The sequence below is a fragment of the Furipterus horrens genome, unplaced genomic scaffold, assembly GCF_987537825.1.
Source record: "Furipterus horrens unplaced genomic scaffold, mFurHor1.1.pri manual_scaffold_3, whole genome shotgun sequence".
NCBI classification, from domain to species: domain Eukaryota; kingdom Metazoa; phylum Chordata; class Mammalia; order Chiroptera; family Furipteridae; genus Furipterus; species Furipterus horrens.
In genome coordinates, this window is record NW_028327173.1 from 39,526,602 (window position 1) to 39,552,305 (window position 25,704).

A 25,704-nucleotide genomic window follows, 5' to 3' on the forward strand; every position below is an offset into this window, starting at 1 on the left:
CAATCTATGCAATCTTCAGCAGGCCTCTTAACTTCTCTGAGCCCCGACTGTAAAGAGAGCATGTCAATAACCACTCTGAAGAGCTAGAAGGATGAAATACCAGGGGTAGCTACTAAGACTGTGATCCTCTGCCCTCCCAGTCCTGAATATCCACCATCCAGTTGTTTACAGGATGCCAATCAACTGGCTTGACTGGTTTCCTAAAGAAGGTGGCTAAACTAACCTGGACAGGGCTGGGTCAGCTCAGACAAGGGCTGTCGCTCAAGTTGAGCAAGGCGGGAGCCATTCCAGTGGGCTGTGGATATAAGACAACTCTCACCCCAGAAGCACACTCCCCATTCCCAGCCCTGTCAATGTTCCTTTTGTAAAACACTGAAACCTTCTTCAACTATGACAGCTGCCACCTGCACAAATAATTCAGGGATGTAATTTTGTAACTGAATACAAGCCCTGAAAGCTGAAAAGTTTGAAGTCCAAAATAATCCCTTTGACCTTCTGCTTAAACACTCACTAATCACTTTTTAATTTGTAGTTTATTTCCTCTCTTGGTGCTGTCCTTATAGGCTCCATTTTCACTTTAGAAGTATCCAGGGAGTGAATGGTATTACAAAACACCTGATTAAAGTACAAGTCAAACTTCTTTCCCAGACATCTGAGGCTTGGTCCATGCCCCACCGACTTTTACACGTTGCACTGGGTGGCAAGAAAAGTGAAGGAGAAAAAGGCTGCTTTGAACAAGAAAACTCCTCCCTCAAAGAATTATGGGCTACAGAAACTAATAAGACGTGGTCCCCGCCCTCAAAGAATGCATACTCGGGGGACAAATACCGGTGATGCAATATGACAGGAACTCCCAGAGAGGCGTTTCTAAAATGCTCAGGGAGCACAGGCCTCAGCACATGACCTGGCAGCCAGCAGGGACACAATACCAGTTCATTGACAAGCCAGCCAGTGAATGCATTTCAAACATTCCTTGCTACCTTTGAATGGCAACAATGTATTTAAGGCTATACTAAATGAAAAAAAAGAAAAAAAAAGAAAAAAAAATCCAGAATTGGAAAGTGTTGCCTCCCCACCAAAAGTTAACAAAATTGCTGTGTTCCACCTTCATCCTCTACCCAACTTTTAACCCTGAGGAAAAAAAGAAAAAAGTAGTTTGAGGGAGGCCATCTGATTCCCAAAACATAGATGCTGAAAACATGCGGAAAAAAACAAAACTGGTAGTTAGAAATATTATTCAATCCAGGAGAAATTTCTTAATTGGGAAAAAGAGGTTTCTAGTTTAATTATTACTGGGATTACTATAAATTGAAGTCAACTGATGCCAAATAAATATATTGGGGTCCTTCTATTTTGTGCATCTGTTCTAGCAAATTAGCCAGCCTTTCACCTACTAAGTAATAGTCTCAAGTAGTCTGCACTGGATCAGTTCAGCCAATTTCCTGGAAAGGAAAATCATTTTAAACCCAGCTTTTGGCTCAGTGAAGACATGCCTGATATGAATAAGATAACACAGATGAGTCGGAGTATTGTTAAAGTTTCTTTTGCCAAGGTATCCTTAAAAAACAAATACTAAGCAATAATAATTGATAATAACTTGTATTCCTCATTGTTTATTCTGCTGATATATATGTATTCTGCTCTCTCAGGCTCTATTTCTTTATGCACAAAGTAAAAGGGGTGATGTTACCAGGTGTCTTATGGACCTTTATAAGGTTAGGAGTTTTCATCTTTATCCCAGGAAGGCAGGGCATTTTCTTAAAAAAAACAAAAACAAAAAACAAAGCAAACTGAAGGCACCTACACAGAGCAGATGGGCATCAATCTGCACACTATCCTGGCTGGGGTGACTGAGGAGCACATTACTTCAAGTTCGGAAAGGTCTACTGGCCAAGCAGAGCCCTCCAGAGTTCAAAGATGCTCATTCATAAAAAACAGCTCCAAGAGACATTTCCAAATCTGCAAACCTTCAGATACAAGCTAAATTAATGATGGGCAGCTCTTAACTGTCAAAGAAGTAGGTATCAGCAAAAATGCGGTGTGGGTTGGAGGCAGGTGGGAATTAGCATCAGCTACAGCAGCAAACCGGATACTCTTCCAGGAGCCAGGTCTCATTTACATCCCGCCAAAGCCTCCCCGCCACCCCCCCTTTCCCCGTCATCCTTTCCAGTAGGCGGTTACCAGCTCAGTTTGGGACAGACCCAACCTGGAGATGAGGAACGCGGTCTCAGAGCAGCACAGCAGGCGTGGCACTGGGTCAGGCTGGCGCTGCACGGCTGTGCGCAGCCCGCCCATTTCCAGTCCTTAGGTGCTCCGACCGGGCCTGAGACGGCGTGCGTCTCAGATTGGCTGGCTCTGTAGGCTGAATCCGCGTGCTCTGAGGCCACTCTCCGTTGCTTGGGCAGCCCCGCCCCTTCCCCCAGCAGGATGCGGACAACAAAATGTGGGCATCCAGATCCTCGTGGGAGAACCGGCTGCAGTAAAATCTCTTAGGTGGTTGGCTACAGGAACCCTATTGTTCCAGAAGGAAGCTCTTTTGCCAAAACTCTCCAGGAAGCCACTGCTCTGTGATGCATTTTTCAGCTGTTAAGAGAAAAGGGTAGTTCCTGGGATGTTTCTTCAATGGTTCTGGAAGCCAGGCCCTTAATCCTTGCAAAGCAGCTAGGAGCCAGTTTCTCTCAGAGGGACAGAATGTCTAGAGTCCTTCCCCCAAATAAAAACATAAAAATTCCCCAACTACCCCTTTACAAATGCCCAAAATGTGTGAATCAGGCCAAGGGGGGAGAGAAGGGTCTGCAAACCCAAGGGGGGTGGGTGAGGGGTTCAGGCCTTCTCTGCACCCCTCCTCCCCTCATGACCCTGCCCACCTGACCTCTCTATTGCAGTAAATTACAAAGCCCCCACTGTTCTCTCTGCCCATCCTCCCACCCACCCACCTACCCCTGCATCCACATACACTTTTTTAAAGGGCAAAATGCCAAATAACATTATTACCCTTCACCATGGTATTGCCACGAGAACTGCCTGGTATGTTTGCCTGAAAAATGGAAGGTTTTCATGGAAATCTCGGCCTCCACTACAGCTCTCCCTTTGTGGAAATGGACTTGGAAAGAAATGGAAGGATCCCCAGTTGGAACCTAAATGGGTGGACAAGAGCGCAGTGCAGGGCCCCTGGAATTGCTCAAAACCCTGAGGAATAATAATGCTGCACCTTCAGAGCCGGTAACAGGCCTTTGTGCACCCTTGCAAAGCCAGTTTCTCCAGCCCCTTCTGTTCCTCCTCACAAGGTGGCTCTCTGTAATGGGTAGCCTCACCTCAGAGTAGGGGGACCCTATTATATAGTTTGAGGAGGAAGAGGAACATTTACAGTACTTACATCATCCACAACGCAAACAGGCATTCCCATACGTAATATAAGTTGCAGAAAACTTTTTCACCACCCATATTCATCAATTGAGCATCCAGAAAAAGCAAAAAGGGTTTTCCGAGTTTGGTTTGGTTTGGTGATAGTTTGTAATTAGCAGACCTAGGTACGCATCCCTCCCTCTCTGCCAGGTTATGGCAGCGTGACCCTGGACTAGTGAGTTCTCAGGGCCTCAGCATCCTCATTGGCAAAACAGGTCACGCAGTCTGGAAGGGACGCTGTGAGCATTTCCTGAGATGGCGTGTTAAACAGCTGGGCACGTAGCAGAGGCACTCTAATGCTTCTTCCCTCACCGCACCCCCCAACCCTTTCCCAAACTCATGAAGAAAAGGGGCCGGATTCCCGAGAATCCGACAGGACCTGTGAGAAATAATCTCTCCTATCATGCTCCAAGTACCGCAGAGAGCACAGCTGCCATGCGGGCTCCTGCTTGTCCATCAACCTGACAGAATGGGTTTGGGGGAATTAATTATTCAACAAACTCGCCTTTCACAAATCCCATCCAAAGGAATGGTTTGATGCCTTTCAGCACATTGACTATAGAAAATACTGAAAGACCAGTGCACTTCAAAAGCCTCACAAAAACCCAGGCCTGGGTTTGGCAGGAGTTCCTCAGCCACTGGGTTTTTCTGTGTGTGGTTTATAATAACATGCAAACCCGATGCCAAGTCCTAATCTATTAAGGGACTGCCAATTAGCAGGAGGCTTAGAGCTGCAGGTTTGAGAACCAGCAGCAGGTCTAATTAGGCTTGCAAATCATTTCTCTCCCTCGCCCCTCTCAATCTGACACCAGGCACACTGGCCACTTGTTCCACACATATCCTGTCTGTGTTCCTATGCACACGTTTGTTTGTTCGTTTGTTTGTTTGAAGGTTCCAGGCCTGAAGCCTGGTGCTTATGTTCACGTCTGTCTTTAAGGGGAAAACTGGGGATTGAACAGTTAGAATAATTTAACAATCTGAACAGTGATTCTCAGATTTGGCCAATCACCAAAATCATCAGGGTCACTTATTACAAAACATATTCCAGGCACTGCCCAGACCTAGTCGGTTATTCAATCAGAACTTCTGCGGCAAGGGCCTGAGAATTCTCATCTTTAACAAGACTTTGGGGTGATTCTATCCCAAGGCGATTTGGTATTCGCTGCTCCAAAGGGAAAAACAATTTCATCTTTTAATTCCAAGGCTTTAAAAAAGTTAATGTATTATATACATAAAATGCAATTTATATATGCATACACCAAATAAACACAATTTTAAACCACACTGAGTGTCAAATGGTTACTGAGTACCTATTGTGTGCTAGGGATGGAAATATGGAGATGAATCAATAGGCTTTTTGCCCTCAAAGAGCTCCCTGGCTAGGGGGCCAGCAACATCCCCCATTGTAAAACCTGTCTTGCCTCCCAAGGGGTCCTGTGAGAATTCAAACCTGCAATTCTCCCACCTCTCTTCTGCCTCTTTGTGAACCTAGCCTTTCCAATATTTTTGCCAGGCTAACTCCAAAAAAGAAACAATGATTTCAGACACCAAAGAGCAGAGGCCAGTCTTAGCAGGGAGAAGAAAAAGCTTGAGAAGCATATGGTTTCAAGATACGGGAGAAAAAAAATGTGCCTTAGTCTGAAGACAGAAACATAGTAGGGAGTAAACTGACTAGGCCCCTGTGCAGCAGAAAAAGCCCTGGCCTGGGTCTTGGAGCTCCAGGTTGGACTCTCTTGCAATTTAATTTCCTCGCCGAGCCTCCTTATCCATTCAAGAGAGGAGGTTGGATCACTTGGTCACATCCCAAAGCATATCTGGCATGAACCTGTCTTCCTGGAGCCTTCATCCAAGTTCACCGTTGAGCTTCAACAGGGAGATGTATAACCTAGAAGAAGCAGGGCTGTCCAAGAGCACTCACTAAGAAAATGCAGCCTAAACACTCTAGGCAACAGGCTTAGCAAATGCTTTAGAACAACACGGAAGTTTTAACTAAGCATAGTGTGCTATACTTAACTTTGTTTTTAAATTACATGATTATAAGGTTTCAATTGGTCAAACTCAGTTAAATTTATCAGTTAATAACCATCAAACATTGTCTCACACTCATCAAATTCAGATCAAGGATGACTTTTTTTCTTTGCTCATGGTGTTTTTAATTCATGGGTCAAAAACAGGATGTGAGGCAAGTACACCGTTTCAGAGCCACACCGGCCTAAATTCACATCTCAAACCACTTGGTTTTATGACAGCAACAATAAGGAGCAAATTTACCTTTTAGAAAAAAAAGCTAAAAGGCCCTGGCCAGGTAGCTCAGTTGGTTAGAGCATCATCCCAATATGCCAAGGTTTTTCTATTGTGTTCAATTTTCACTCAACAACTTATATATACTAAACCCTAAGTAAGGCACCAAGAGTATAAAAGTAATAAAATGAGGTCCCTGCCTCAGATTTCACTGTCAAGGTTCTCCATAAATTTGTATTTATTATCTATACCTTTCCAAACATACATAGAAATACAGCATTTTCTCTGAATTTTAATCTACCATACAAATACACTAATTCAAAGAGGAAGCGGAAAGTTGCGTGTGTGGTTTAGGTATCTATAAAGCCATCAGACACTTTTTTTCAAAATGTTCTTATTCAATCATTCAATTAGCCAGTGTAACTTCTCTGATAGGTCCAGTTGTCAAAAACCGCACAAGCAGTGCAAATCCAAATCCAAGGAGAGGAAAAAGCCACCTTCCCATCTTATGATGACATCTAACTAATGTCACTGTAGCTGTTTGCAGATTCAAGGCCCTGGCACCTGTGAATTCAAGTATGTTTGCATTTGCTGATGAAGCTTAATCTGTAAAACTACTGTGTAGGAACAATATAGTTAACTGCCACATAAATAACATTATAAGACAGAGAATAGATAAACTCAGATTCTTGACACTTGGAAGATACACAGCTCAGGCTTACATGGCTGACTGATGTATATTTGGGGCACAGAGCAAACACTTAAATATCACTAAGTCATGAAAAGATGTCCCTTTCTGTCTCCCATCTCTGAACCCTATCTATTTCAGAAAAAATCAGTTTCCCACATGTGTGACCCAAAGTCATGCTCATCCTCCATGGTGACAGGGCTCAGTCTACCCAGGCCCTCACAGCATAAGTTCTCTTGTCGATGGTTCTTTTCCTTCTGTTGTTCCTATTGTTCTATCCCCACCCCCCAACTCCCATCTTACCAAGCAGTTGACAGAAAGTGGGTCTTTTCTAGTCTTGAATATTTTTGCTTCATAGGTGAAGTTCAGATATACAAAAATAAAACCAGGGACCAAATGAAGAATGGAAGTCACCAGAATTTAAATTGTTTTCTCCTCCTTGAGTTACTTCACTGAGTCTTGTCCCATGTTTATAGCCCTTGTCTAACTGAACTGTCCCTGATGGGCCCCCTCTGTTGGCTACTTTGCTGCTCTTCAGAATATCTCTTAAGGTGAGTACTAGAAGTTTCACCTCAGGGAAAGTCAAATTAAAAAACCTGTTTGGATGGTGCGGTGCAGGGAGAGAGTCGTGTGTATGTGAACATGGTGAGAGGTACTTATTAGGAAAGACTGTCCTCTTCACTTCAAATCTGTAAGTTCTGGTCAACTGGATTTTGAGCTCCTTGAGTAGTAGCTGCGCCTTTTTAGCTTCAAAGCTACATCAACCTAGCATATGTGGGTGAGGAATAAATATCACACGGGTAAGTGGGCAAATGCTTGAATTCATGAATGTAGCTGCTCTGAGTCTTGAAAGAAAAGCATTGGTCTTCAGGTTAGATATCCTGTGTAGATGGGTAATGTCAAGGCATACTTTCCTGGACCATTTTCCTCTTGTACTCAGATATATAATGTTGTTAAGTCCACATTTTATAGGCATGCTGATTAAGCTGACAGGGGAAAGATAATGCATCTGAAACCAACTTTCGAGGGTTTAGAAATAAACTCTCACTGTATGGAGAAACTTTACACTTCCTCCTTCTATCGATCCCATAGTCCCTCTTCAACCCAGCAAGTCCCAGGGCGCTTTTCCAATCCCACATTGCTCTGTGCTGAGGCCAAAGCCCAGTTTCCTGCCTCAAAAGGCCCTTTGTTTGGCCTCTCTTTCCAAATCAGCATATCCTGAGCTTGAACCCTCTTGCTTTTGAGAACTCCAATGCCTTGGCAGCAGAAGGCTTTGCCAGAAGGTTTGTGGTCCTAACAGCTTTCAAAAACCTCAATGTGAGGGCATGTCTCTAGCTAAGAAACTCTTTCCATGGGAGGGGGAGAAAGAGTATTATTTTAAGAGTTACAAAAACAACTTCAAATTGACTCTTTAGTTGTTAATTGCTACCAAAAGACTGAGAACTTCTTGTTCTCTTGTATTTAATTAAGATGATAGTTTTAATCAACTTTAAATGATATTGGTTAATATGCTCTGCTCAATCTCTGGCAAATTTTGCCTCAGAACACTGGAATGCATTAAAGACAAATATTGAACATGCTCTCTCCCAGCTGGAAAATACCTTCCCAAAGCAAGTGCAGATGGAAAGGTAGTTACATCATGCAGGTGCCATATGATTCTTTGGAAGAGCTGCAAAGTTACTTTTCAAAGATCAGATAAACTGCATCTAATCCCCACTTTGTATATTATCCAAGCTATAAATCCAAGTAGCACTCTCTTACATACTTGTTTGTTCTGAAGCTTGATAATTATCTTTGACAGAGAACAGTTTCCAAACAAAAAAATGTTTAGGATGCAGGGTAGATTAATGTGGAAGAACCTGCTCCCTGCCAGGCATCTTCTAATCCTGGGACAACTGGTAAAACAGGAATTATTGTCCCATTTTTATAGATGAAGAAACTGAAGTTCAGGGAGTTTAGGTCACAACCTTGCCTCAGGTGGTAAGCAGGCAAACAATGGGGGCCAAGATTTGAGTCCAGACTGTTTGACCCCAAGACAAAATCTTCTTTCCGTTTCAACACTCTGCCTCTTAAATAAATTTAAAACTTTAGGACTCCAAGTTAAAATTGTGAAACCTCATGATGGTAAATATCTTCATGTCTCCTATTATGTCACAACCCGGTGATAGCACTCAACAATTCAACACGGCCGAGACCTCCCACTGTCCTGAGTGCAGAGTCATTTACCTCAGCAGATCTTAAAGACCATCTAATTCCGCTCCATTATTTAGGAAAGAAACGTTAGACCAACAGAGTGTAAGTGATTTGTTTAAGGTCACTAACTAGTGTCAATGCTGGAAATAAGGTGATAGTTCCCCACAGTTGGAGTAGTGAGGAAGTGGGGTGAACAAAAACCAGCCTTAACAATGGATACCCTTTCCCATAGGCAGAGAAGCAGGGGAACGTGTTTTGAAGGGAAAAGACATGATCAAAGGCCAGAAGGCAGACACCTTTGAGGTGGGTCAAGGAAACAATGAGACCAATATGCATGAAGGTAGATGTCAATCAGAACACCTGCTCGCCAAAAGGGCTGGCAGGGACCTTGGAAGAATGCTGAGAGGGTTATTCCTTTTTAAAGCAATCACATTTCTGGAATATGTTTTAGAGTAAAAACATACAGGGGTGGGCAAAAGTAGTTCTACAGTTGCGAGCATGTGAAACAAAAGAGTTTATTCTTGTCTTATTATTGTTATTATTTTCCATACAAACAACTGTAAACCTCCTTTTGCCTGTTGCTGTATTACTTTGCTTTGGGATGTTATATTGAGGTTTAAAAGGCTTGTAGATTACTGACACTTGGGCCAATATCTGATTTGCAGAATAACCAAATCTAGAGTGTAAAAGGATACTTTAAAGTATGGTTTTTACTGGACGTCAACTTGAGTCTGCACTAGGTTAAGAGGTTCGTTTCCTCTGGATTTTACCCATTTTCTCAGGCAGTTAACTTCTCTGAGTCCAGTTTTCCCATCTATAAAACAGAAGTGCGCAGGGACGACATCTGATTCATCATTAGGTACCAGGTACATTAAAGGTGCTCAGTGAATGTTTGTTGAAATGACGCATCGCTACCATTTATTTAGGTGATTGTGATTATAAAATTTATTAACATCATTAATGCTAAAAATTTCTTATCACCATGGAACCAAACATAGTTGATGCTGGGTTAAAATTATAGGAAGGTAGATTGTATATTAATGTAACATTTTGAATACTTAGGACTGCCTTCAAGGAATAAAATCACCATCACTGGAAGTATTAAGTAGAGGCTCAATACTAACCAAGAAAAGATGATTTAGGGAGGTTGTTCCCTGGAAGGGAGCGAGAGTGGAAGGATTGTTTAAATGGTCTTGAAGCCTGAGTTTTGAAATAAGATATAGTTCTGGGGTTAATTCCTAATACCTAACCTCTCTGTGCTTCAGTTCTACCATTTATAAAACTGGAATAATATACCCCTTCCACAAGGCTATTCCAGGAACCCATTACATGCTCTATGCTGTTAGTTCTTTTCTCTCCTGAATCAGACATTTTGGTATTTCAATCTCAGCCCTCTCAGAATCAAGAAGCCCTGGCTTTTAAGGTAAGCTAAACCTTTTTTTTTTTTTTTTTTTAATAGAAGCCATCATGGTTAGTACAAACTCAGTCTGTTGACCAAGTACAAAACACTATATGAATGCAAAACTGAACTTAAAATACCTGGCTGCTCTTAAGTTACATACTCCCAATTCTCCCAGGTTAGTTAATACTTCATTATGGGCTGTTACAAACTCTAGCAAGCGAAGGTTTTTTCCATTTCATCACACTGACTTTCAGGAGGTATGTATTAAGCACCCAGTGTGTAGCTTTATAATTATATTTAATAATAATTCAGCTATTTATAGAAAGAGATACTGTGCCAGTGGCTACCTTAGGGTTGTATAGTATAATCAACAAAATTTTTCATGTTCTTTTTGCTTCTTGTCTGTATTTTCTAAAATAACTTTTTATTGACATTTTCTTCAATGAAAATTTTTGAATGTCTATTATGTACAAGAAAATCATAATCTGTTAAGATAGAACCATACAAAATTGTGAAACAAACCAAAGATTTTTATATCAGAAAGGCCGACACAAGTGCTATGGAAACCCAAACAAGACTTGTTCTGCCCAGAGGATATCAGGAAAGACTTCACAGAGGAGGCAGAACTTGAATTGAGTTATTGAGAGGTGAGTAGCACATAGCGAGCAAAAGACTGACACGGCAGGAAAGCGCCTGGACTAGCCCCAGACTGGAGCTGTCTGGGATAAGGGCACAGACGGGGGAGTAGAAGGGCTGGGAAACAAGGCAATGAATCCAGGCGGTAGAAAGGGTTGGTAGGGGTCAGATTCTGAAGGGTCTCAAATACGCTAAGAAGTTTATTCTGTAGTTAACAAGGGGTCATAAAAGTCCTGTTCTAAAGAGAAGGACCTCCCTACACGATCAGAACTGCAGTTTTGAGAAATGCCTCCTGTGTACTCATTGCATAAAGGATATAGAGAGCAGAGACTATTATTACCCTAGGCAGGGAAAGAAACCTGTAAAGAAGTGTTTTCGGCTCTCTATGTATAATGGCATGTACATAAAATGGGATAGAAATAGAGAAAGACCAGATTCAGAACATAAAAGAAAATTATATTCATGTGCAAATAGGACTTTACAGTCATAATGCTTCAAACCCCTTTCCTGGAAATACCATACCCTCTGGTCTCAGCAGCTCTGTGAGGCAGGCAGGGAGTGAATCATCACTCCCCTTTACCTCAAGTGGCAGAGAGTGGCCAAGGGTTGCCCAGCTAATATAGCAAAGCTGGAAACAGAGCCCAGCTCAGCACTCAGCTAGAATTTTCTTTTTTTTTAATTTCATTTAATGATCAGCTCAAGACTTCTGGCCAAGTTTTCTCCATCCGTAGCTGGTATGTCATCTTCTCATCCACTCACCTGCCCCTTGAGGGCAGGATCCACTTCTTGTATCTCCCTCAGTATTTTGTCTTTATCTCAATAAATACCGAGGGATAGATAAGATAAACAACAGGAATGTTCTCATCTGTACTTTCCTGACAACAGAGCATAGTCAAGAGCCAAGGGTATGCTTCCCCATTGGTATTGTACTTCCCATTCGTCTCTGTCCCATAGTGGAGGAACAGCCCTTGCTACGACTCCTATGATCTGAGGTGTTTCTTGCCAGCTGCTTTGCTGCTTTGCATTCTAAGTGCGAAGGGCCTGTAACAAAATGGGCCTTCTCGAAGTCCTATTTAACTTTTCCATGGGTCTATGTTTGTCAAAGCTTCATGCCAACTCTGTCAGAAAAAAAGAAATGCCACAAAACTTCTTTTAGGAAAGGGAAAAAAGGACCTACTTTATACACTTGCTCTCATGCTAATCACACCACCACCATTCAGATCCCTGCTGAATAGCAGCCCCACAATAGCCTGGGAAATACACAGAGCCTTTAACCAAAGTGGAGGCTACTTCACTAAAAAATGTTGCATTTCCCTAGCTTTTAAGTTGTTTGGAGAAGATTGATAAGAGGAATTAACAATGCAATATGCAGTTCTATCCCTGTGTAGAAAAGTCATTCCATTTCTGTATGAAATTGGCAAAGTATTCTCTACCATGGCTCCGCCCTTTTCTTCCAAGGCTCTACAAAACTGGAGCTGAGATCATCTTTGACATATTTGCAATAAAAGTGGATCAGTGGTCCAGCTCAGAGCAGATTCTAGCAAAACACTTCTCCTGAAATCTTAGTAAGGCATCTTTGCTAGTGATTAACTAGTTGAATTATTAATACAGTGTGTCACCACCCATCTACCTAGGAGAGATGAGATGGGCACTGCTGACCAAGGTTATGAAAAAGTGAAACAAACTCCACCCTCCTCCTTCTTAAGAGTTGTTGTGAAATTCAAGTAAGTTACCAATGCATGTAAAGCCCCTTTCACTAGTGCCTGCCAGAAAAGTATTCAGTAAAGTTCATACCCTCCCCCCTTCCAGCCTAGAGGCTTTGAGTCTAATCTCTATCTTCTAGGAATTTACAATGAAACAGGCAACACTAAAATTAGTTAAATGGCTTTAAACCCCAAATCACGGTTGAACACTTAACAAAACCTGATAATTTCATTTTAAAACTTTCTGATTTGCTTGCTTTGTTCATATGCTTATTGAAAATAGTATTCACTACAAATGCCAATGCTAGTCCCCATGTTGGAAGAGAGAGCATAGGTGTTTGATTCTTATCCCAGATGGTCTATCATTTTCCATTTGCAGGGTCCCCAGCAAGCCCCTCAACCTCTCCAAAGGGCAACTGCCTCACCTTGAAAATCAATTAAAGCAGTATCTCCCCTTCAGGATTGTATGGTTCTATGAGATACGTGAATATGACTAACTATAAAGGTTCAAATATGTTCTTTTTCCAGTTGACATTTGGAAATAATGATATTCCAGATGTGGTGGTTGGGTTTTGTTGGCTTTTCAGGGCTGGAGAGCAGGAGATCTAGACTAAGAAAAATCAACTGAGCCAAGAAAGGATATTTACATTCAAATCTCAGATGCATCCATTATCATTTGGTGGAACTATTCAGTGAAAGAGGTTATTAATGAATAATAAATGTTTGAATGCCTCAGTTGAGGCCAGCACAACCATAAATAACACATTTAAGGCAAAATTATAATGATAGGTTCTTCAACCCCATCAATGGCTTTAGGAAAAGATGGCTTATTTTCCTCAGCATTATGAATGTTTTGGCCTAAGAAGTATATTTTAATTTCCCAGGCAGCTCCTAGGACTTCTGCATCTACATGATGCCTGAGGTCCAGACCTTCCGAAGCAATGGTTTAGAGGGATGAGTGCAGCCCACCATCCCTCCTGCCGTATCATTGGAATCCCACTTTTTCAAGCATATTTAAATGAGAAGCCTACTAAACTAGAAGCCTACTCAAGTAAATTGGTAACACCTCAGAAATATGTTTAAAATCTCAGCCTGCCAGAAGTTCCTCCCTATGATCTCAGTACGTGCAGCTGCATCCAAAGAAGACACTGTGTATTTATTTAATCAAAATATCTATTAGGGCCAAGATGACAAGCAAGACAAATGCAATGATGAGAAATAATATATTAGGTCATTCATCTCTAGAAACTTGCACAGGCTGAATTGACCCGAACAGCTATACGGGCAAGTGTCTAATGAAATCCACTGTGTGGCTGAGAAGCATCTTTGCCACTTCCTGTCAGTGGTTGCTAACTTTACGACAATGTGGGTCATTTGTGGGGAAGAAGCTACTGGTGGAAGGTCTATTTACTGCATTTAATGAAGGTGCAGCATCCGCAGCCGCTTACCAGAGAAGCTCAGAATTTCTCAGTGTGACCCAAAGGTTACACCAAACCAGGAGGACAACAGATCAGGCCAATGGCAACCCATTACTGCTGCCTGATATGGAGAACAAAGGCCTAGTTCAAGTCCCTCCTCCCTTAAGGGAAACTTCCCAGGATCCGGTGGTCTTTTTCTCTTCTACATACACAGAGCTGCTTGTCCATTCTAGGATGTCCCACCTTTTCAACACTATAGACCCCTCATAGTTCTTTCTTGAGGCTCTGTAATGTGTGGAAGACATCTTTATCTACCAAGTAAACTGCATACAATCATTACTCTACTTTCGTTAATCAAAGTATAACAAGTGCTAATCCCCTCTCCTGATTCATAAAAATGACCAGCAAGCCCAGAGAGAGCTGAAAGGTGTCATTCCAAATTCAAATGACAAGCAAAATGCAGATGCTCTGACTAGTCTAGGCAGAAGCTCATGCTCAGTGTTAATCAGAGCAAGTTAATCATTGGGAAGCCTATAATACACATGAGCTACCTTTGAAGTGCTGAGAAGAGCGTAAGATGCCTCATGGATGCCCTAATTGATCTTTATAGGCCCAGAGAACCCGGGGTGAGAATCACAGGTCTCACCCATTTTGGATCATGCATCATGTTGCCGATATGAAAGTCAGCACAGAGCTTCAGAGAACATGAGCAGTAGAGCCTAGTGGTTAAGATTGGCCACACAAGACAGTCTGGCCCCAACTCTCTAACTCACTTGTTGCATAGCCTTTGGTAGTTATTTTTAACCTCTTTGCACCTCAGTTCTGTAAAATGAAGATGGCAGTAATGAGGACTTTATAGGAGGATTAAATAAGGGAATGCATGGACAGTGCTTAAGCCAGTGAGAGGTACAAAGCTAGCACTAGATAAATGTTAGTAATTGTCATTATTTAGTCAGGCCTGAGTCCAAACAGCAGCCCCAACACAATATGAGCCATGTGAGCCTGGGCAAATAATTTACCTCTCTTAGTTGCAAAACCAGGTTACTGACATCTTCCTTCTTCTGTTATTGAAAAGATTAAGTGAGGTATCATCTAAAGCTCCTAATAATAAAGGTGAGTGCCTTTTCCTCACCTCTTATAAAATTTGTGGTTTAATTTTTAATGCACTCGTAGGTGCAATTTACAACTTGACCTCCCAACTAATTATTTAAGATTTGTTCTTATTTGTGCCTTATATTCTTTGATGTCCCCAGGCAGTCAACACATGAGACTAAAAGATACATGGTAATCTAATTCCTGAAATGATAATTATGTATGGGGGGTGTGTGTGAATAATCACCCTTATCAGGAACCATAGTTCTAGGTCATGGTTTTAAAAATATTGTAAAGCAGATCCTAGTAATATATAGGTTTTAATATTAATATTTGGACTTTTAACTATCTTCAAGGAACTTAGAAGATTCAAGGCTTTTTTTCAAGTGCTGAGGCAGGAGTCTACTTGCCACACCCTGGTTTGTGGAAGTATGTTACTCAGTGGCTGAGCAGATCTGGCTGACTACCCAGTGCCTATTTCCCAGTCAGTTTTATGGTTCTCTGCTCACTTATCTTAAATCCAGTGACATTACTAAATTGATTAAAAACTTTTTTCTTTGTGCAAAAATGCCCCTAACAACAAAGCGACATTATAGTGGTTTCATGAATATGTTAATTCCAAAGGTCTTTGGTAAAACATCTGTATTTTTTCCATATATATTTTAATTAATCCTCATATGTTCCTAAGATGGTACAGCCACTATGAAAAATAATTTGGCAGTTCCTCAAAAAATGAAACAGAGTTACCATATGATCCAGCAATTCTACCCCTGAGTATATATACCAAAGAGAATCAAAAACACATGTCCACACAAACATCTGTATATGGGTGTTTCTAGCAACACTAATCATAAATAGCCAAAAAGGGGGAAATAACCCAGATAACGCACTGATTGATAAGTGTATAAACTAAAGGTGTTATGTCCATACAATGGAATATTATTTGGTAATAAAAGTAAATGTAGTACTGATGGATAAACTTAAAAAAGATTATGCTCAATGAAAGAAGCCACTCACGAAAGACTACAATATATGATTCCACTTACCTATGAAATGTCCTGAATAGGCAAATCTATAGAAACAGAAAGTTGATTAGTGGCTGCTATGGGACGGAGGGATGAGGAGGATAGATCTGGAGTGACTAGTATGGGAACAGGTTTCTTATTGGAATGATGACAATGTTCTAAAAGTGATAGTGGTGCCCTGGCTGGTGTGGCTCAGTGGACTGAGTGCTGGCCTGCGAACCAATGGGTCACTGGTTTAATTCCCAGTCAGGGCACACACGTAGGTTGCAGGCCAGGTCCCAATTGGAGGTGCGCAAGAGGCACCCACACATCTATGTTTCTCTCCCTCTCTTTCTCCCTCCCTTCTCCTCTCTCTAAAAATAAATAAAGTCTTCAAAAACTAAAATAAAAATAAAAGTGATAGTGGTGATGGTTGCCCATTTCTGTGAATACACTAAAAACTAGTAAACTATACACTTTAAATAGATGAATTGGATGGTGTGATGAATTATATCTTAATAAAACTGTTTTAAAAATACCATACTCCCCAAGAATAACTGTCTTTGTAAACCAACAGGATTTCTAATGGCCCATTTATTGTAAAGGGCATTTGAGAGATATAAAAATTCCAAAGCAAAAGAAAAAAAGATACTTTACAGTCTCATCTTTCCAATAAGGCTATGAACATAAGCATTTACTAACCCCATAATATGGATTTTGTAAGTCTTCTATAAACACTGCTTTCAAAGTGCTTGTAAATGGGGCAGCATCTTCACAGTTCATAAGTTCCCAACCAGAGGATCAGGAATTACCTGTACCCTCTTTCTTGCCCATCCTCCTTTCTTCTCTCCCAAAGCCTTGGGTTCAGCTCTCCCGTGCTTCCCAATTGGTCTCCACTCTCCACCTCCAATTTCCCTTCCCTCAAGCCCAGCAATCAACATGAATCAGCTTAGATTAGTCTCCTCTTAATTTTTTTCACAAATATATTAATCTAAATGTTGTCTATAAAACTTTTGTGTTTTGTTCTTCCATATTTAATCTTGTGTTATTTCTATAATGGTGCAGCCACTATGGAAAGTTCTTCAAAAAGTTAAACATGAAGTTATGAAGCTATGACCCAGCAATTCCACCCTTCAATATTGTGTTTAGTTTCTATATTAAATGTTCCAAAACAAAAGAGAAATGAAAACAAAAATAAAACTTTATTTGCTCTGCTGGTCCTCCAAAGTAAAGTTCAAGTTTCTTAGCTGCCTGCCATTTACAGCCTGCTTTTATAATCTGGCTCCAACCTATTTCTCCAGCCTCATCTTCTAGATCCTCTTTGCCCCACTCAATGCAAATATACCATACTTATACTCTAACTCCTCACCCTTACCAAAGGTGTTAGCACCTGTTGTTCCCTTGGCCTCAACACCCTTGACCCCAGCATGGCTAAAGGTATTACCAGGTCTATGTCCTTAAGCAAACTTCATCACTCGTCACCAAGCTGCCATATCCCTTCCTTACCACTACAGAGTCAGCGTTACTGTGTGTGTGTGATGTGTGTGCATGCAGCCTGGGAATTCTTAAAAGGTAAGGAATCTCCTGGATCTAGTAAGGTGCTCAAGAAACATCTGCAAAAGATGTATACTTAAAAAGACAGATACAAACATAGACTTAATTAAATAGACTCTCTAGAAATTATATGATTGATACCACAAACTAATTTGGGGGCCAGATATAAAGAAACCATCAACGAGAACGGCTTCCTTCGTGTCAATATAATCATGTGTATTACATGTTTTAGGGATACATAAACAGGAACCAAAGCATACTGCTTATTATGACAAGGCGCTTATACTGATTTGCATTTCTCTACACAACTCTCTAGGCATATAATTTTGTTAATTTATGACAAACCTCAAAAACACACTTACCACCAAAACTCTGATTGCAATATATACTTTCAAAGCACACAGAAATCACCAACTTTCTTTCAAAAGTTTCCAACTGGGTCTTATGTGTGTTATTTTGTTTGGTTTGTTTTGGATTTGGGAATTCTAATGCAGATTATAATTTATAATTTAATCAGGATCTAAGGGAAGAATAGTTTCACAAGGATCTTTAATAATCTCACTTAAGACTTCTTTTGAATGACTGCCAACTAATGCATGACCTTGACAAAATTATTTAATCTGAGACTCAGTTTCCTTCTCAGTCAAGTTAGAATAATTTCTACCTCAAGAGGTGGTGGAGAAGCTTTCAAAAAGCAAAACTTCAAAAATATGGGTTCTCTTTCTTGTCTTCTTTGAATACATCATTTGAAAAAGATGGCGCCTGTTTGAGCTCAAATCAGTCAGCAGCTGTCTTTGGTAATAAGCACTTTCTAGAATATGCACCTGTTGGGAGAAAAGTAATATATCAAAAATGGCCTAGTCCTTCGGATTTGTCCCATGTATCTCTGGCCTCACTCAACTATCACCGACTGCTCTGGATTAAAAGTTAAACCTGTTTGTCTTGTTCCTCTTTTAATAGACACAGGGAAGAGAAAGAAGAGACTACAGCTCACTGGAGAACTCTGCCTTACAGATGGCATCAAATTTCAAACTGACAAGTAAACACCAGAAAAGCAAAACGGTAGAAAAGCAAGACCTTGGTTCTGCCCTGCTCTTTCACTGTAACTGGACAATTAATTACTAACCAATCCAGGCCTCAGGTTCACCACAGATGAATCCAGGGCATGGAGCAGGACTCCATCACAGTGGGGTGAGTATGCATCACGCTCTAGGCCAGGCATAGCCTCACAACTTCACATGCATATATTATCACATCTTACAAATGAGAAATTGGAGGCCTCAGAGACATCCAGTAATTTGCCTAAGCTTATATAGCTAATAATAGTAAGTAAACCGCCGTCTGTTTGACTCCAAAGCCTGTGCTTTGCCCCTCAGACTTCCCAACCTTCCCCTGTTCAAAAAGGCCTGTTTTTGTGACTGAGATAGAAAATGACCTTGGTATTGTTGATAATACTATCTCTAAAGTACTTTTCAGTTCCATGAATCTAGGCAATGAAGAATTGTCCTGATGGCATATTATTATGTCCACAGGGAGGCTCATTCAGCACATTCTAAGCTGTCTTGCAATTATTTATCTAAAATTCGGTCTCATCAACTACCCAAACTCATCCTTGAGTTAAGGCTCCTATCTGAGTCTTCTGTTGAGCCCACTGGAACATTCTGTACATATTTGGACCCAATACAACTGAAATAAATGAAATGGAATGCAATAGAAAAGAATGAGTCTTCTTTGCATGAATTGCATTGAAAAATGGGCAGCAAGCTAAGCTGACAAGAGCTCTGGTAACTAACTACCTAGTAGCTGGCTGCCCTTGTGCAAGTCGCTTCACTTCTCTGTGCTGGAGTTGCCTCGTCTATAAAAGGGATCTAGTATCTATATGACATGGTTAGCGTGAATCATAAATATGATAACCAGAACAGTTACTCCCTTCGTCTACAAATATGTGGTGTACTCTGGATAGCAAGCATTTCGGTCATTTTCAATCACAGCTATTTTATTTAGTTAGGTTTTTCCCTGGGCTGCCAAAAGATACAGCGAAGAGCTGATGCTAAAACAGATCATTTGTCCAAATCTCCTTCTACCCTTCTAAAGGGTATTTGTCTTTCTCTTAAGATGATACGGCCATCTTCCCTTCAAAGAGAGAGGACGCAGCCACCAAAGGCTCCTGAGGCTTCTGAACGAGGATCCCAGACCAGAAAACCTGCCACTGCTCCCCTTCAGCTACCGAGAAACATTTTTGTTCCTTCTGCCTGGTTTTTGCTTAGGATTCTCCTCGCAACTTTTTCTCCTCATATATTTTAGGCAACTCCGGTGTCAAAAAATGGAAGAAGATTCCATAGAACCATTGAGGAGTGAGGGCGCTGGAATGAAAGGAAATGACTACAATTACTATGAATAACATTACCGACATGATACCTGATAATAATACAGGGCTTTTTAACTTTTCCAAGTGCTTTCAGATCCACAATCTCACCTGAGTGTCATCACACATGGGTGTCACTAGGTTTGCTTATTTCTTTTACAGATCAGGAAACTGAAGCCTGAAAATGTTAAATATTATTTTTGCCCACGTCACACCTATCTTAGCTTTAAGTCAAGATCCAAACCTATCTGTTCGTAAATCCAAAGCTTGTGCTATTTCTACAATACTTTGCCAAGCTAACTTAGATCTTTTAAAGGCTCTGTTGGGGAATCTAATTTATTCCATTCACTTTTTACTCACACAAACTCCAATATTCAAAAGAAAATATTTATAGTTAACATCTCATTTATCCAAAGTGGTCAGTTAGCTGGCAACTTCAACTACCTAGAACTCAGTTTGGAACCCAGAAATTAAAACAAATTGGCCTGATAAGAATCACCAGAAGCTTTGATAAAACACAAAATTCCAGGCACTGGCCCAAAGCCTACTGAATTGGACTCTCCCAGGAAGCGGTCTGAGAATCTGTATTTCACACCAGATGAGTCTCCTTATGAGGTGAATTTGTGTAATATTGACATAGTAGGCATCCCCAAAAGAGATTATTACTCCTCAAATAATGTGTATTGAACTGACCCACGGGTAGTTTCTCCATAAATATAACTGCTTACGCAGGGAAGAAGTCCTTACTATGGTTTCATTAGCATCATGCTGGGACCAAGTGGGCTTCCCAGCCCAAACAACTGCACAGGGAGAGGGAAAGAAAGACTCCGAAAATGGACAGGAAATCCAATGGGCTAAAAGTGGAAAGGCCACCAAATCTTTCCCCTTGCCTCACAACACTCCACCCAGCAACTTCGTTTTCTGGTGGGGAATGGAACAGGAGTCAGGACCTTCCAACTTCTAACCTGACCACCACCTGATTCCTTAAACATCTTCCATCCTATGCTCAGCTAACCTGCTCCCTGGTATCAAAAGCCAAATAAAGAACAGTCTTTCTGAACAAAAGAACTTTCTCTCAAGAGGATTAGATGGTAATCTAGGGCTCAAGAATTCGGCTAAAGTTTAGATCAACGATGAATGGATGTCATCCGTGCCCCACTTACTGGGCAAATGTGCCTTTCTAGTACATGAAGTGAATGGTTTATGGTCTTCACTATAATATCATTACTGAGCATTCATTTCACAATCTCATCTACCAATGAGACACAAGGTATGATGACAACCACAAAACCTTCACCTGGGGCCAAATTATAGATTCCTTGCATGTTTCCAAGTCTTGAGAGATGAAAAAACAAGTTTCACACCCAATATTTCTTCTGATCCTCACAGCAGCTTAGTTAGTGGCCATTCTGATCACCAGTTTGTAAATGAGCTAACTGAACTCAGAGGATGAAGGGCCTTGAACAGGGTCCACAGGACAAAAAGCTGGACGTGTCTAAACTGCCAACCCAGCTAAGTGCATCTTGGGACGGGAATAGGGAAGAGGGAAGGCAAGGCGCAGACACAGAAGCTCAACATGGGTTTACCAAATCTGCATTACGCTACAGCCAAACTGCTTTGCGTCCTTTCCTTGGAACCACGGTCCCATGAGGTAAAAGGTGCCCTCAAAACTTGGGAATTACTTAGTACTAGAACTAGCCCCAAATCAAAACAAGGCCATACCACAGATTAGAAGAGTGGAAGAGCCTTTATCCATCTGCTTAGATGCAAATAGGTTACTAGGAAGAAATGTGGAGAGGCAGGACTTTCTGCAAACTGAGTTTCAGGATTTTCTGATGAGAATCTTGAGGAAAGGAAAGGGGGATGGACTCCAGTCCTGCTCACTGAAAACCAGACATCAACCCAAATCAACTCCAGTATGAATCCAAGTCCTTCCTTTCTCTGATACTTGATTTTCTCATCTATCAAATGGAGATAATTTCTTCATGAGGGTTTCAGGCAAGAGTACATAAACTAATTTATATTACAAATAAGCTTACAATAGTGGATGCACCTCCCATCTTGCCTGAGAATATTTTCTGCTGCTCTCATGTAACCTCATACACCAGAACCAATGAACAGAAAACAGGAGGTGTATATAATACTTAATTGCAAGGAAAACAAAATCTATTTCAGAAAAACCACCATGGAAAGATTCATAACTGTATTTATAAAAACAATTAGTCAGCAAAGGCAAAGGAAGCTGTTCACTGGGAGGTAAACTCCTATTGGTGTTCTTTGCCACCAGATTCTTCTGGCCTTCAAAGAGTGGACTTTTGTTTTTTCACCAAGAATTTAACATTCTATAAAGGTATGTGGAACAAGTTAAACGGCTTGCATAGTTCCACTTACATAGCACATGGACTTTTATTTTTTCCAGATACAAGGAGATGAAGCTTGGTATATATTCCTGTGAGAGAATAAACAGAGAACTATTTCTCTCTTTTTAATATATTAGTGCCCTGTAATCCAGACCATATGATCAATAAACTATATAAAAATTAAACCATACTGACAGTTTTAGGCAAAAAGTGAAGCAAGTAGAAACAATTTTTTTTAGGACTGTGGTGTGTGGAATATTAAAATCACATGTTGTGTTATTAATTTTCTTCTGGAAGCCAAATTGAGTTCTCTTGCATAAATTTCTCAAGCACATATTTACCTTACAGCTTTTCCCACTAAAGTTGTTAGAGGTATTAAATTAGTGGTATTGTAATTAGGCCTGTGCATAGGGGAGGCATTGATAATAAGTCACTTTGAAAATGACTTAGTTGACATGGCTTTAATGGCAAGGCACATACATTAAATGGGTAGCTATGTGTGTCTTGTAATAAAATACAAGGTACTGTTATCATTACTTTTTGGAGGTAAACAAAATCACTTACGCAAACAGGCCAACAGTGAGTAAACAAAATAAAACAACTAGGTTTAGAATATTAACATAGGGAAATGAGGGCGGGGGCAGGGAGCGTTGGGGCAGATGAAACATACACCTTCCTTACACTTTCCGTGCATAACAAACAGAGCAGCTTGGGTTTCTGTGCCCTGCCTACAATATAGCTGATAGGTGAGTCTTTTTTGCAAATTCCTTCACAGGTCTTTCTCTTTTCATAAGAATACATCATCTCTGGGGACTGGAGGAGAGCAATAAGGCTACAAAGGCCGTCGAGCATATTCCAGCTGGGCTTTCCTAATCACAAAGTAGGCTAGTAGGAGGCACACTGCACCGGCTGACAAGAAAGAGCTCACTCCTACCACCAACCAAAGATGCCAGCAAACACTGGAAGCTGCAGGCAAGTTTACAGTGAACAGATTTAGTATGTTTAGTATTCCCCAGAACCAGGGAAGGTCTTTTAAAAATTCAATAGTTTGGCAAAGAAAGTACTAACCTTTCCCACTGTGCATGATAATAAGCCAGCCACTTTCAGGAAGGTAGGCCCCCCAGTGACAATTCCTTTACATAGCATCTTAATGTTGAATTTCCAAGGAGAAGTGGGTATGGGATTTGTAGTGACCTTTCTTCTTTTGCACACAGCACAGCTTTTAAATTCTTAAGAGTCCCATCTTTCTTTGACTCTCAAAATTTACTATGGACCAGCAAGCCAAAGGACCCTGCTACAGAAAGTCATAAACAGAGGTAGTGTTAAGTCCAGCCCAAGAGATCTATGGTTTGCACACTCCGCCTGGACAAATCCATTTCAAAGGGGACCTTAAGTCTCAGTGCAGGAGTTCTATTTTAAGGGATCTGAATAGGGAACACAGATGTTTCTCAGTTAGCAGAGTTGGCAGAACAGCTCCTGGACCAAATCCTAGTTCTGAATGCAGGAAGGGGCCTTGGAGAGCATCTAGTTCAACACACTCACTCAACTGATGAGGAAACTGAGGCCAATGAGGCAGTTAGGTGGCACACCCAACAAGTGGCAGAGGGGCAGTGTTCTGATGACAAGCCCTGTGTTCTTTCCATTACACCACAATTCGCTTAAAAAAAAAAAAAAAAAAAAACTACGCTGACTTCAACCTTGGAACTCCCGTAGATTCGTGTCAATAGCTTGACCCTCCCCGCACCGAGTTCATAAATCCTTACTCTCCCACTCCAATTCCTTTCACTCCCACAGCCCTGCCAACTAGTTTGATAAACAGAAGTGGTCTATAGCCTCAGCTTTCTTAAGTGCATTAATTGTGGTCCCAAAACTCGACGGAGCTTGCTTTCCCAGTGCCTCAATTTCCTCATCGGTGAAATGGGGCTCTTCACCCCAACTGTACCGAGTCAGGGGGAGAGCGAGTTAAAATTACGACCTGGCACACAGTAGGCGCCTAAGAAGTGACTGCAGAACAGGTACCACGCATCATGCCCTGGAGAGCACCTTCCAAACCCCTGGGGGGCGTTGAGGAGAGGAGCGAGTGGAAAAGCCAGCGCTCGGGTCTGGCCGGGCCGGGGCAGCATCGGCGGAAGGGGTTGGATGTTTACATACAGTCAGGGGAAGGCAGCTCGGCTCCACGCAGGAGCCTGGCGCTCCAGTAAATCCATTTTACTTGGATGGAGGGCAACACGCTATGCGCTGGCTCTAGATCACGGTTCAACCAACTTCCCCAAACTAAAAGGATGGACCCACATCTCCCGTGGGATTCCACCTGGGCTTCCAAGTGGAGACGGGTTTTAAGGAGCGGGTTTATAGCCGCCCGCGAAAGCCTAAGCACGCCCAAACATTCATGTGCAGGCCGGGAAGTCTGTGGGATCGGGGAGGGGGCGGGTCGGGGGGCCAGAAGGGGAGCAAAGTCTCCCCGAGAAGGCTGCGGGGGCCTCCCCGGGCTGACAGCGCGTTAGCGCCCGGAGATGCGGCCCCGCGCCAGCGAGGAAGTGCCGAGCCCCGCGCGCAGGCACCCCGCCGGGCTGGGACCCGCACCGGGGCCGACGGCCGGGGGGAGCCGAGGGGCCGAGGGGCCGAGGGACAGCGGGGCTGGGCTCACCCATAAAGAGGCAAAAGAGGTCGAGGCAGATGAGCAGCGCCCGCTTGCTGCCGCCCTTCCTCGGGTTGTTGTTGAGCGAAGGGCTGCCGCCGTTCTTGCTCTCCGGGACGATCGCCTTGTCGTACTTGTAGTTTTGCATGGCGCTTGGCTGCGGCGCGAGCCTCCCGCCCCGCGAAGACGCCCCGCAACAGCAGCCACACACACCCCGATGCCGCGGTCGCTTCCTGGCCGAGGCTGGTGCGGAGGGTGGCGGGTCGGCCCGGGCTGGGGGCTCGGAGGCGAGAGTGCGGCTTCGCTGCCTGCTCCCGGCGCAGACGGTGGTGTTTTCTGCTCCCCTCGGCTGCCTCTGTTTTCTTTCCTCTCTCAACCCCAAATCTTTCGAAAGTCCGAGGGGAAGAGCGCCAAATCCCGAGCAGAAAGTTTTGCAGAGCTGCGCTGCTGGAGAGGCGCTGGGCGGGCGTGAGTCTGTGAGCGCGAGCGAGCGAGCGAGTGGGCAGCGCGGGCGCTCCGCCACCTCCCTCCGCAGCTGGTGACTTAATGAATGGGAGCCGCGCGGCGCCCAGCCGCTCCGAGCGCCTGCCCCGGCCCCGACTTTCCTCCTCCTGGCGCTGCTGCTGCTGCCGCCGCGGCTGCTGTTGTGATCGCCTTGGGTTTGTTTTCTGCACTTTTATTTCACGAGGTCCTTTTAAAAGAGAGAGAGGGAACGAGAAGGACCTCCTCACTTGGCTCTGATGGGATTCAGAAAGCACAGCCCCTTCCTTAAGCTGCCTAAGACGTAGGATAATTAAGGCCACATTTTCCCCCACCCCCTTAAAAAAAAAATCGAAAAGGAAAAGTTACTCTCAAACCAGAGAATCAGGGAGCCCCTAGCGTTCAGAAACATCAGATTGTCACAAAAGGAAAAATACATATAAATTTAAAAAAAAAAATTTTTTTTTCCTGCTGGCCTTGGGCCAACAAGTTAAGGCTCTACAGCTAAAATGCATTTCTCCTCAC

At 42.4% G+C, this 25,704-nt stretch overlaps 1 protein-coding gene across 1 annotated transcript in view; it reads right to left on the bottom strand.

Annotated features, from left to right (window-relative positions):
* The window catches only part of PLPP3 (phospholipid phosphatase 3), a 74,342-nt gene extending 48,891 nt beyond the window's left edge, over positions 1–25,451 (bottom strand). The window contains exon 1 of the mRNA XM_090269536.1: positions 24,709–25,451. Within this exon, the coding sequence (XP_090125662.1) occupies positions 24,709–24,847 (139 nt within the window). The 5' untranslated portion in view covers positions 24,848–25,451. The remainder of the gene's footprint in view (positions 1–24,708) is intronic.
* Positions 25,452–25,704: the final 253 nt, after the last annotated feature.